This window comes from Stegodyphus dumicola, chromosome 5 (genome assembly GCF_044657685.1).
Source record: "Stegodyphus dumicola isolate Sdum_Otavi_A_Nest chromosome 5, ASM4465768v1".
In the NCBI taxonomy this organism is placed as follows: domain Eukaryota; kingdom Metazoa; phylum Arthropoda; class Arachnida; order Araneae; family Eresidae; genus Stegodyphus; species Stegodyphus dumicola.
The window spans coordinates 163,621,485-163,636,049 of record NC_140772.1 but is presented as its reverse complement, the minus strand read 5'-3'; the positions used below and the strand labels follow the sequence as shown (position 1 = coordinate 163,636,049).

Here is a 14,565-nt window from a genome sequence, read left to right as displayed (position 1 = left end):
CAGGACGAAACCTTACCGTTGACAACTGGTATACCAGTTATCCCTTGGCAAATGATCTCCTTGAAAAGAAAAATTACACTCGTGGGAACAATCAGAAAAAATAAAAAAGAACTGCCAAAAGAATTTACTTGTGGCAGAAATAAAGTATATTCATTAAAGAAAGAGAATATATTCATTATTATTTGGATTTCAAAGAAATGTGACAGTTTCCCACACACCAAAGAAAAACAAATGTGTTGTTCTGTTGTCCACCATGCATAATGACAGTGCCATCGATTTTTCAACTGGAGAAGCAAAAAAAACAGAAATTATAACTTTTTATAATTTAACAAAGGCGCTGTAGATGTAGTAGATGAAATGTCATCCACTTATACTGCTGCTAGCAACAGATGGCCAATGACAATATTATTCTGTATGTTGAACATTGCAGCTATAAATGGTAGAATATTATTGTTATCTGTGAAAACGCCAGCAATGCAATATAGGAAAACAAAGTTTATTTATCAAAGAACTTGCACTAGAACTTTTGAAGGATCACATTCAAGAAAGAAGTTCGCAGCAAAATTGAGTGAAAAATTGTATTGCAAGTATAGGGAAGACTGTAAAGAACACTCGTCAAAAAAAAAAAAAAAAAACAGAAGTGTTCCAGGAAAAGGTGCCATATGTGTCCTAGAGTAAAGGACCGAAAATCGCAAATTTGCTGTGCTAAGTGCGAGAAACGTGTATGGTGAGCACAGCACAATTATTTGCAAAAAATGTGAAATGTAAGTTTTATTTTGAACTTATTTCTGTAAAAATTAATATTGCATAAATTAGTACTAAATTTCATTTGCGCTCAAAAAGAAATCAGTTTGAATTTTGTTGTTAATGATAAATAATTTCAGTCTTAAAATTGTTTTAAAGTACAATTTTATTAGACTTATTAAACTTAAAAATATATTTTTATATTTTATGCCCTCTGTTTTTATTATTTAAATATTTTTCTTCAATCAAACAAGCAGTTTTATTTTTGTTATGTTAAGAAATAACACTTCGGGCCTATGGAGCCTCACACGTGTCCACATGTAGGTATAAGCAGTGCGTGTCTTTGCAGGTTAAGTGTTAAAGAATCTTTTAGAACTAAAATGGATGCTGTTCGGTTGGTATGATTCATTAGCGTGTGTGCTACAGTAGGACTCTTGGCGATTTTTCTTTAATGGGCAATAAATGTGCCAACCTCGCTAACTTGGTATTTTAATTCATTATAAACCTTGATTCACTTTTTTTAATTGTTGTCACCAAATGTTAGACCCCTGTATTATACTTGTAGTTAAAGAAATTAAATGATGAAAAATCTGCTTAAATGTATGTATGTTTCTCGCATTGTAATTAAACAATGTACCTAGAGCCATTAAACTTCAAATAATGTACATTTCCACTTGCGTATGGGCATCTGGAAGCCCAAATTTTGAAATTTTTTTATTATCTATTTCATATTTAGTAAAACTTTAATGAATTTTTGATTAACAAAATGATTTAAAAGCGAGCAATAGCAACGCCGTACGAAAAAAAAATTATCTCCAGTGCAACGAGCTTGTGTATCGGAAATTTTTAAGATATGCTCATTTTAAAATTATATTGCGATATTGCTGTGTAACTAAATTTTATGGTTTAAGTGTGAAGAACATGATATTTAATAAATAAAGGTAACACACAAAACATTAAAAGAAAGTCCCTTTCGGCCTAGTGTAAAATCTGAAAGCTGCCAGATTTTTTTTTTTTTTTTTTCTTGTTGACAATATTACCTATCATAGCTTTAGATATTGAAAAACCATAGCTTTCACAGTGGTTTTTAATAATTAAGTTTGAATCAATTTCTTCAGAAAGAGCACAAACGTAGCTTTCCATTCATTCTTCTTTAAAAGTGTCATTTCGCATGAAAACAAAATTGTCAAGTAGCAGACGATAATTTATACTTTCAAAAATATACCTGCAGTTAAAAAAAAATTTCCAAGCAGATGATTTTTTTGGAATTTTTACTTGTTAATTTGAACAGTTAATTCAGATGCTGTTTGAGTGTTCTTATGTGGTGGTTATCAATCTAGTGGGTATTTTTTTTTCCCCCCTGTATGTTTTTGCTATTTTTCTGCATATATTTTGTTAGATAACCAGTCGCTATGGATCTAACCATGATGCTGAGAGAGGTGAGTGAATGTACATCTACATTTATTACTTTATTGGAAGTGCAAAGGAAGCTTGACATGACTGAACGGTGTATGAAATTTGGTTTGATTGCTACTTTTTTTATTTGTTCGAAATGTGGTGATAATATGCATGTCTGTCAGAGAAAGGGAAATACTTTGAATGGCAATGTAGAAAGCAAGGAAAAGTGAATGTGCATGATGTTTGTAGGAGTATAAGAAAAGGTTCATGGCTTAGTCATAGCCATTTGAGTATATGTGATATTTTGAGAATTACAAGATGGTGGTTTTTGAAAATGGGAAATGAATCTGCGATTCAAGAAGTGAAAGTGCATGAGCATGCTGTTGCTGATTCGTTTATGTTTTGCAGAGAAGTGTGTATGACGACTGTGATAAATGATAATGTTCCTGTTGGTGGTAAAGGAGTGATTGTTAAAGTGGATGAGAGTAAGTTCAGAAAAATGAAGTATGGCAAAAGAAGCCTAAGGACAGTCATTGGGTAATTGGTGCAAAGCTTAAATTGTGGCGGTACTTCTCGGTTTCTGATGTAAATATTGATGCTAGCCAGAACAAAAAGGGCTCCAGAGCTTTTTTATATCTCATTATTTATTTTTATTTTATTTTTTATATGGGAGAATATCTAGACTTTGCATGTTCACTGCTTAGACATTTGGTACAAGTCTTCAGTCATTTTACCAAGAGCTTTTGGCATCCATGCCAAGGCGAATTGCAACTGTTTTGCAGGCCAAAGGTTGTATAGAGCATTATTGAGTAGGTGGGCATAATGTTTTGGCTCTTCAGTGTGAAAGCTATTGAAAAATTAAAAAGTAACAGAGAAATAGTAAAAAAAAAAAGTGATTAAAATATTTATGATCTCTGGGGGAGCTAAATGAATCTTTCAGTACTTTAGCAGTGATTTTATAAAGTGTGTCAATAATGAACAAAGTTTTCAAATTCATATTTATTTCATTATGAAAAGTGATGTAATGTAAGAGAAAATATTTTAATATTCGCAATATTATTAACAGTAGTGTGGCAAAACTTTCTTAGAGATTCCGAAATTAAGTAACTGTTATTCCAGCTATTAACCCTCTGTGCTGCATTATCTGGTCATGAGATTTTTTGTCATTTAGTATATACAGTACAAAGTCTTTAATCCGGACGTCCATAATCCGGAATGATCTATAATCCGTACCTCAAATCTACAAACATTCTGTGCATGTGTAGTGCTTACACATGTGCATATTACCTTTACGCTTGCGCATTTAATGTAGAACGGATGGTATAAGCTAGGCTAAAATTATCTAATTATCTATTTCAGTTAATGTTGCGGCCCACCAGCGGCCGAGCGGTAAAGTCGCTGAACACTGGTAGTTCGGTCCGAGGTTCGAATCCCGCGAACGGGCTGGCTGCATGGGCGTTTTCGTGGTTTTCCCCATGTGTAACGTGTATATGAGCCAGTTTCCCTTAGAAAGTCCTCCACGAAAGGCATCCCTCCCCTTAGGCAGATAGCCCTCGTGTGCTTTGCCATAATTAAATACACCTAAACAGTTAATGTTGCAGGTTGCATTGTTCCTTAATCTTCCAATTGGATCCGGCTTATTATTTTTTGCAGACTGCTAAAGCAATTTTATAAAAAGTAAGCTTGAACTTTCGATTATGTCAAAAAGAGTTTCCGATTCAGGAGCTGCTAAAGGATCTACAAAGCGAAATCATTTTTCGATGTCCATCAAACAAAAAATGGATAAAGGCATGAAGAAAGTGACAGAGAGGTTAATGAAAACGAAAAACTTTAAATTGACAAGTTATTAGTCGGTATTCTCGGCACAGCAATTACAGGACTTGAACAGCGGAACTTTGTAACTGAACAAGAAATTATGTCTGTTTAATAGAATTAAAGAGAAAGTATTAGCACATAAAACGAAGCAACTTAAACAACTTACATTGAAAGAAATATTTAATAAAGTAAACAAATAAATAATAAGCTTTTTTTTTAATTTTGATACTCTTTAGATCATAATTGCTCTTTATTTCATAAATTACGGTTTCATATTTTTAATTTTATAATTTCTGCATGCCATCTTACCAGATTTAAATTGATGATCTATAATAAAAAAAAAACCCTAATCTGGAATCGCCGAAGTCCCGACGAGTCCGGATTAAAGACTTTGTACTGTACTAGTTTGTGATTTAAGATATTTTGCTTTCTTACTTTCTTAAATAAATATCATCTTTATGAATGTAAGTTTATGAAAATCAAGATTAAATTAAGTAAATATAGAAATTTAAATAATAAATGTCGCGTAAATACAGGTCTTGATGATGGATCTAAAAACCTTCACTTCGTAGAGGTTTAAGTAAAGAAGCTTTGTAAAACAAATGGAAAGTAAATATTGTGCATAAAACTTTTCCTTTGGTTTCAGCAATTAAAATATTTTCTCTTTTTTTAAAAAATATTTATCCAAGCATGTACTTTTTTCTCCTTAGATGTCTGAAATACTTATTATACACCAGCTGTTTTCACATAATAATAAGAAAATGCGTCGTGCTTTTTTTTTGGGGGGGGGGGGATGTGTGTGATGATTGTGTTTAAAAGTGATGCCTTTTTTAATCATTCATGCAGTTACATATCAATTGATAATAATACAAAATTTTACTGAAACTTGAATTCATTATTTTAATTTCATTCACTAAAATCCAGATTTTGTATTTTGCAATCTTTAGACCTTGTTTTCAAAACATATTAGTACTAATAAAGGCCTTTATTTATTTTGGTTTTTTTTTCTTAAATCTTTTAATTGTTTATAAAAATCTACTTTTGGGTTCTCTTTTAAATACAGAATTTGCATTTTTGCATGTGAAGCTGAAAAAAGGTAGGACAAGTTTCTAATAGTCTAAATCATTTTCTTAAAGGATTACTTTTTATTTTACTATTGTTTCTCAAGAGATATTGAGTTTTATTTAAGACAGGTGGTAAAAATGTAGCATGTTTGTAAAAGGATTCAAGCATTTCTGTGAGATATTCAGTTTTTAATAGAACAGATTAAAAATGAAAGAAAAATAATTTTCTTAGAATGGTATGTATAAATTTTCATTTTTATATAAAAATGTAGTTGTTTAATGTATTGAATGAAGGAGGCTTAATGTAGTCAAAATATTGTTTTTTATCTCATGAGAGCTGTTGCCATTAAGAATCTGTGTGGCCATTTATGTTGTTAAGTTCTCATTTTATGTAAATATTAATTTGCCAAATGATTACTGTAATTGAAATATATATATATATGTTCTTGGAAAAGTTACATATTTTTGTAAAAAAAGTTTTTGAGATCTTTATTTTATATAGTAAGCATATACATACATGAATACATTTATAAGTCAAAATACTGTGGTTTTATATTAATGTTATTATACATAAATTGATGGATAGTAACTAAATTAATATCAAGCTTATGGCCTAATGAGTATAATGCCATAAACAAATTCCTAATTTATTTGTTTTTATTTTATCCTTCGGTATATCTTTTATACAGAAAGTTTTGTCACATAATTATATTTTATCTATATTTGCAAGCTAATCAAGTGTATGTGTATTATAGTAGATGTACTGCTAGGTATGTATTTTAATAAAGATCATAAAAACTCTATGATGCAGTTATTTCACAAGTTGTATTTAAATTTATACTTAATAATCCCACATGTTTTGCTGAGCATAGTTGTTGAATTCTCGTATGGGACTTTCCAACTGTAATGATGATTGGTATACTATTGTTTGAAAAATATTAATTGTTGTTTAAAATCACATGAATTAGCTACACTTTGGTAGAACTAATCTGGAATCTTAAGAATATATACAGTAATCTGAATCTTTTAATTAACATATTTTAGCAAAAATTTACCAATCACTGGCCATAAATTAAAAGCTCTTAATAGATGATGGTAATGTATAAATAAATCCTAGAATTTTATATTTGCATATTTTTTTACATTTTCTTTGCTAATTCATATTTTAATATCAGGATAGCATACTGATGACCTTACTTTAATTCAGGTCAACTTATTTGACAGCTAATTTGTGATAACATATCTGATTTTTTTAAATTCAAATCTTAATATATATGTAAGGAACTAGTAGATTACTATCTGTCTACTATTTTTTAAGCACTTCAAACTAAAACAAGGTACAAAAACAAAAAACTTTTTGCACTTGGAATTGCAGATATTTGTCAACTAGGCACATACAATAGGAGAGAATGGCAAATGATCAGAAAACAATAAATAAATAGGCAGAAGTCTTATGTTGAAGTTAATTTAATGGAAATAAATATCTAAATTGCATAGATTGTAACAATATCTAATGTGAAAAAATGAGTAAATTGGTTGCTTCAGCTTTTCCTTTTTTCCCAGATCACTTTGTCCCAACTACAGAAAAGTAAATTTTATTAAAAGTATGTTATCAAATGTCAATTTTCTATCTGCCGAGTTTAATTTTTAAAAGAAAAATAAGTGTCAAGTGACAGCTGAAATTGTTTTTAATATCTTTAAAAAAAGTCTAAATTATTATCTTACTTTGCGGCTATTGTGGAATTATTAGAAAAACTTGTTTTCGATTTCAATGAATTTCAGTTCATTCAATATAAATATAGATATACTGTATTAATGTGTATAGTATGTGTGCATATAGCATATGTATGTGTGTGTGCGTATTAATGTGTTCTTGCATATTGTCATATACTTACAAACCTATCATCACATAATATATATACTGACATTGTCATATATGTATTCAGTCTGTGTTTATTATGCATTTTGTTATGCTATTTTACTGCTTTGTTTTTAAGTAATTTATTGATTGAAATGTTTAAAAAAGCTTTTTTTAAGTTCAGTATTAGGTCCTATGTTCATATTTTTTCCCTTTTTGTTTTAAAATATTTAGTATTTCATTGGAATAAGTTTTGCTTTAAATGTAATGAAACTAGCCTTATAAGGCAGACTTAGTTCTGATTCTAGCTCCTGCAATATAATGAGGAAAAACTGCACATATTTTAAAACTGAGAATTTTTATAATCATTGTATTTAAACTTGCTTTTATTTGTGTAATTAATTTAATTTTTATTTTTAGGTTGTCACTGGGATGAAAAAGGAAGTGTTCCTATTAGGCCAATTCGTATATATGCATGTTCTTATTGTTCTTATACTACACCATATGCAAGTACTTATAAACGGCATGTCCTTGTACATACAGGAGAGCGACCTTTTTTGTGCACAGTATGTAATAAAAGCTTTTCACAGAAGCAAAATCTTAAAGCTCATTTAGTAATACATACTGGAATAAAGACTCGTCAATGTTTGACGTGTAACATGTTCTTTAGGAGTGATAAGGAATTTAGATGTCATCAAGTTCATTATAGTCATTAGTAAAAAGCATTGGAACATGTCTGGGAATTGATCTGTACTGATATGAAACTATAAGTTAAAAAGGGAATTATATAAAGACAAATCAGAATCATATGATATTATATGATCGAAAATGCTATCCATAGGGTAGAGTTTCTTATGGTATGAATATCTACATTGTCGATATCTTATAAGAAACTTACCAGGTGAATTTGTTTTATGTAAGCATTATCTAATGGATGAGTGTGCAGGAATGACAAGAAATTAAAGAATTATTGGAAAAGGAACAAAATGCTTTTTATTACTCTGAAGACATTTTCAAATTATATTGAGATTACAAAGAGCATTCGAAAGTATAATATAGAACTGTAACACATACTTGACATTATTCCATTCAGCATATTCTCTGATTTTTGAAGTAGTTGCAAGGTCCTGGTTACTTTCACCAAGGGCTCCTTTAATGTAATCTCAGAAAAAGTTATAAAGGCATGTTATGTCAGACAATCTTGCAAGCTTTGCAACTTTAAATGGGATGATCGTGCCCATTTCATCAAATTACATGTAAGTGATGATGAACATTGTTGAAATGCATGGAGACTTATCATGTTGCAGCTTCATTGTGCGGAACAGCAGTTGAGAGAGTTGTTATTCATTCAATACTTCTAGCAAGCAGAGTCCCCTCTAAAGTGTGCATGGATATGCCTTTCAAAAATTAGCACACAAGTAAAATTAATAAGTACACACATAAACATACAACTAATCAAAATAGCAGTAGTAATTACATTTTTATGTTACTTTTAAAATAAATCATATTAAATCTATTCATTATATATTCATTGGTATTTAATATGGGGACTTGTTTTGTGCCATGCAACTATAGGAAATTTTGCTGGTGGGCTTATGCTGTCTCCTAATGTGTTAAGTAAAGTGTGCATTGCTAATGGGTGATTAGCATGTGGTTCATTGTCCGTAAGTAATATGTCTTTTTATGCATTGTGTTGCATTTTCATATATTTATATATAAACCACAAAAAAAATTGTAAAAAAATTAAAACAGAGTGATTTTAAAATCAAAGGGTTTAATAAAATAGTTAAAACAGAGACACCAAATAGAGAAAATAAATTAAGAACTCCATTATGCGAAATATTTTTATATGACAAAGAATATATTTATATATAAACCACAAAAAAATTTTTTAATTAAAACAGAGAGTGATTTTAAAATCAAAGGGTTTAATAAAATAGTTAAAACAGAGACATCAAGTAGAGAAAACAAATTAAGAACTCCATTATGAGAAATATTTTTATATGACAAAGAAAAGAGTTACTTGTACTTACTGTCATGGTGAACATGGAAATAATAATTTCGTTAATAAAAAATGAACAGATAATTGGAAATTGAATTTTTTAAAATGGCATTTAAATAGTAAATCTCATGTGGGCAGCTTAAAAAAATTAAAAAGCAAAAATTCTTTGCTGCTGGCAATAGAATTTGTATGTTTATTAAATCAGACCCTGAATGAATGTCAAAGGGAAAATATTATTTTTGAGGAAGTAAAAGTATTAATTCATGTATTACTAGCAATTAAAATGAACATTTCATAGCACTCTGTCCAGGATATAAATGATTATATAGTAAAATATATTAAAATTCCAGAAAATTGGAGAATTGTACTTTCACATTTTCAGAAATTATTTGTTTGGTGATAAAAACTGACATGATTTTACACTTTAACTGTTAGCAAAAAGTACTGACCTTTCTGTCACAAATGTTTAATATTATACTTAAAATTTAGATGTCCACAGAATCTCCAGTATAAAACTATTTTGGGTGGAATAATTCAATTAAAATCTTGTGATTTTTCAACAGTTTCTGCAGTAAAGAATTTTATAGGAAATTTAATATTGATTTACAAAGTATGGTTATGTTTACTTCTGATGGAACAGCTGTTAAACTATGTAAAATGAATAGAGTAGCAGCAAAACTTTAAACAAAAAAACAAAAAAAAAAAAAAAAAAAAAAACCACCACATCTGTGTTTCACATCACGAAGATTTGAGTATTTGTGATTCTTCAAAAGAATTTAAATTAATGAGAGCTATTTGAAAGATGACAATGATATACATAATATTTTCTAGATCTGATTAAGTTAGATGGTTATCTAGACATTTTGCACTGAAAGAAATAATTAAAAATTATGAAGCATTAATTAAATATTTCAAAGAAGGTAATGCTTCAAAATACTGAATTTCATATTAATTTACATATTATGAAATTTTTTTAAGAAGTTGCAGCACTGTATAAAATTTTTTATTGGCACAATCTAACACCATTTGAAGCATTTCACTTTGTATATGTTAAAAAAAAATAAACTTAAGGAACAACATATTGACCACAGCAGCGTTACTTAAAATAGTGAAATGAAAACTTTTCTCCATAAAGCTGAGGGGGAAAATATTGAAACTGATACTAACTCTATGCTAACTTTTACAAATTTATTTTGTTCTCATTTAGAAGAATTCCTGAAAATGAAGTATAGAAATAGGCAGCATTTGATTTGACAATATTAAATGCATGGAATTTTAGTTATGGCACAGAACTAATCGAAAAATAAAAAATTTATAAACACGTGAATATATTAGCAGGTAAAACAGCTGTATTACCATAATATAATGACTTTAAAATTGCCTTGTGTGAAAAAGTTAAGTATAAATTGATAACAATTTTTTCAGATATGGTAATATCATTACAGAATGAGCAATTTTCCAAACTTGAGAATTAGTGGGTATTGGTGGAACATTTCTGGTGTCTAGTGTTAACTGTGAATGAGGTTTCAGTTCAATATATTTAATACTAAAAAATAAAGAAATCATGTTATAGAAAATAAGGTAGACATATTAATGGGAGGGAAATCCTTTTTAATTAATGAAAGGAGTATAAATTTATATGGCATATATGCTGAATGGTTAAATTTTAAAGGTGAAAAGATTTAATATATACTTATACAAACTTTTTTTTTAATCTGAACTTTATTTCTATTATTATTACTTTTGCAGTTGCTATATTGTACTAATTTGTTTTATGTTTAAATGTATATTAATGTATTAATTTGTATAATTAATAAATAGTTTTTTAAATATATTTGTTGAAAATAATGAATATTATTAAAATAGAATTAATTTAAATACAAGAGTAAAAAATAGAAGTTGCGTAGATCGAAATAAAGTTGCACAGCAGTAGTAAAACATTAGAGGGAACACTGCTGTCAAGACATGCTACAGGAATATCCAATAATTCTTTCCGTCTTTAAATGAAGATGAGATATGAGCCAATTAAATGCTGTGCCAAAGAATATGGGTTTTCTCTATCCTCCATGAATTTGCATTATGGATATTGAAGGTAAATTTCTTTGGAGTTCTACTCTTCTCTTCTGCAAGTGCCACCATACATATATACTACACTAAGAGTAATCCTGAGGTCTTGGTGTCTGAACACACTGCTTATGAAATGGATGCAGTTGGTTTCTTTGCAGAATCCTTCATATAGTGGACTGGGACAAATTAAGCTGATGGGTAGTTGCTAATGTACTAGCCCTTAGAGAATCTGTTGAATGACATAACAGAATCTTGATGTCAGAAGTGTGTTCTCATCATTCCCAGCTGCTAACAAGGTTTTGGAAAGAACTAGCATTGCATAATATATTATTATCCATCCCATGTTCATGCACACAACCAGACAGAGCCATTTGTATTTTATCCTGACTTAACTTCATGAAATCAATCCCTCCTTCAGAAATTAATAATTATTAGTTGAATCATACCATATAAAGAAATGTTAACGTATAGCATTCATGTTCCCTTTTACAGATTACTGCTGTAACTATAAATTTTGTATGTAATATAAAACAAAATACTACTAATTGAAATATTATGTGTCTTAGCACACTGATTATCATTAGATATATTTATAAGTATATATTTCTTCATTTATTTACAAAGTTTGCGATTTTTTATTATTGTTTATGAATAATATTCTAATTTGCAGGGTTGTAAATTTTAAAGAAAATAGTTCACTATATTCAGAAAAGAATGTCGCAACAGTGTTTGGTTTCTTCAAACAAAATCTTGTATAAGGCTTCAAATTTGAATGTTTTATCAGTTCATAGTTTAAGAAAAGAATTTTTGTAAAATCTGTGCAGCAGATATTCAAAAGTATTTTAAACTCTCATAGAGACTGAATTTACAAAAGTAAAGCCTTTATGTGCAGCTTTTTATTTCTGTTCTACAATCATACAAAATTCAATATTTATTGTGCTTTTAGCTAGTTGTTTTTTGTTTAAAAGTAGCCCCTTTGTTATTGTTCTTGTAAATTAATCCTGAACTGATACTGTAATATTTTTGTCAGATTTAAACTGAAAATTATTTTAATTAATTTATTTGAAATTTTAAACTATTTTTTGCTTAGTTGTTAAAATGTGATACTATTAGCTATTCAAACTTTTTCATTATTTTTTATTAGTTCTTAAGTTTTTTTTTTATTGCTTATAGCTTTTTTATGTGGAGAATTCACAACTTCATTGTAATTCTCAGTTGAATGTTTGTTATTAATTTTTAATCTAAGTTCCCCCCACCCCTCTAAAGTGGTTTTTTTTTTTTTTTTTTTTTTACTGCTGGAAGAATATCTATCAATAAATTTGAACTAATGATTTTTCTTTCTTATATTAGTGTTTGTTAAATAGAAATATACAAGTATATGTTATGGCTCAGTGTGTAAATTTTAAAACCTAGAGTATGTTTTGAAATGTTTCTGTACCTGGCTGTCCAGTTTTGCTTTTTTTCAAATAAATTAGATTTATTGTATTGTTAAATGTGTTTTGTTTGCATAATTAATTATGCTTTCATTTTTAGGTTTCCTTTGTGATGAAAAAGAAAGTGATCCTATTAAGTCAGTTCGTATATATTCATGCTTGTATTGTTCTTATACTACACCATATCATAGTACTTACAAGCGACATATTCTTGTGCATACAGGAGAACGTCCTTTTATGTGCACAATATGCAAAAAAAGTTTCTCCCTGAAGCAAAATCTTAAAGTTCATTTAGCTATACATTCTGGTGTGAAAACTTACCATTGTTTCATATGTAAAAAGATTTTCCAGAATAATAAACAGTTAAAATATCATCAAATTCAATATAGTCATTGATTATTAGGGTATAATAATGTATCCAAAATTTATTTGTATTTATATTTGCTTTTACTGGTTAAAAAAGGGGCATAAATGGTTTAAAACTGAATGTGATTTTAATCTCTTTCAAGAATTATTAATATAAGGAAATATTTTAAAAAATAATAATTCCATGATCTTTTAACATTAATGCTCCTTCCTTACCACTTGAATTTGTTTGCATAGAGCGTAATGAATTGAAATAAGTAAATTTTGAATAAAATCTTATTTTTTCCAGATGTGATTTACAAAAAAGATACTAACTTTTAACCTACATTGAGAGTTTTAATAAATGAATATTTTAATAAAGAGCTGCTAAAAAATAACTGAAAATGTTGGTGTAAAACCTTAATCATAGGGATGGTGTTTTTCTTTAAACTTTCAAAATTTTTAACACATTTGTTTCCAAAGTCTTTTTTAAAATTTATTTATTATATTTATATATAAACATTTGAATAAAAGCAGTGAGATGTGTTAACAATAAAATTTTAGTTTTACTGGAGTTTAGTAATTTTTACTGGAGGAATGTTAGAGGATTGAAATTTATATTCAAATATATATAAATAATAAATCATGAGGGAAAATATTTCATATTTTGGGATTTCTTAAGTAATATCATGGCAGAATCTTGAGAGATCATTCAGAATTTAATGATTCTTACTTAAAGATTTATATAAAGAAACCCCTGCAAAAATATTTTAAATTCCACAAATCCTGAACTTGTGAAAGTATATAAATATGATGCATCCTGCTATTTCTCTGTTTTAAACAGTCAAAAGTATTTTGACATATATTATGTTTATGCAATCTTTAAGCTTGTACAAGTTTTTTTTTTCAATTCAGGAATTTAATAAGCAAACAAAAATACCAAATACTTTGTTTTGCGTATAATTCAAAAATATTTCTCCCAGACTTAGACTAACAAATAAATTTCTTTCATGGAAGTCTTGGATAGGTTATATTGCTGAGTCTTTTTACATTTCACTTTCAAAATTTTTTGATAATCAGAATTTTATTACTTTATTAAGCCTTCAAATTCGCTAGTTTTGTTTCAAAGTTTTGTTATAAATATCCTTTTAAATACAGAATTCACAGCATTCTCTCTATTATATTTATGTATAATGTTGGGAAAAGCAATAGAGCTGTGATTTTTTATTTTAATTTGATATTTTCTGATTATCCACACCCCCACTGAAAAGTCATTAACTTCTTTGTTATTTCAGAGAAAAACGTTTGTTTGGGTATATGTACATGTATTTCAGTAATGCATTACTTGCTGCCCTCTTTTTTTTTTTTTATACTTAGTAAAACAGTAAAATAATTTGTTTTTCAAGAAATTCTTCTGTAATATAAGTAATATATATTAAAAAGTAAATTCTTCAAGCTATTGCCTATGAGCTAAAGTGATACTGCGGTTCCTTTGCAAAGTAGTTTAAACACAAAGTAAAGATCCAATTGTTATTCATAATGTAAAAACACAATATTATGAAATACTAATAAAGAAAATTAGAAAAAGGTGAAAGCTTAACTTGATTCAAACTTAAAAGTTAGTATGCATGTAGAATAAAGTTTAAACTATCACAAAACATATTAGAAAAAATACTACAAAAACATCATGTTAAAAAACAATAACAAAGCAGCGGTAAATCGAAAATTAGCCTAATTTGAATATCACCATGGACTTTTCAAGGGAAATGCATGGTGAGCTTTGAACTCTGCTAATTCTAGAACACGTTTCGTCAAACGAAGCAAATTTAGATTGATTGC

General features: G+C 28.4%; 1 protein-coding gene and 1 long non-coding RNA gene across 2 annotated transcripts; both read left to right on the top strand.

Annotated features, from left to right (window-relative positions):
* The first annotated feature begins 1,802 nt into the window (after nucleotides 1-1,802).
* On the top strand, nucleotides 1,803-7,584 carry LOC146997318 (uncharacterized). Its single transcript, XR_015041327.1, has 2 exons — nucleotides 1,803-2,183; nucleotides 7,300-7,584. It is a non-coding gene; the product is annotated as an uncharacterized LOC146997318 (long non-coding RNA).
* Nucleotides 7,585-7,610: 26 nt separating this feature from the next.
* Nucleotides 7,611-14,183, top strand: LOC146997317 (uncharacterized). Its single transcript, XM_085817332.1, has 2 exons — nucleotides 7,611-8,543; nucleotides 12,482-14,183. The coding sequence occupies exons 1-2, from the start codon at nucleotides 8,528-8,530 to the stop codon at nucleotides 12,775-12,777; spliced, it is 312 nt and encodes a 103-aa protein (XP_085673458.1). The 5' UTR covers nucleotides 7,611-8,527; the 3' UTR covers nucleotides 12,778-14,183.
* Nucleotides 14,184-14,565: the final 382 nt, after the last annotated feature.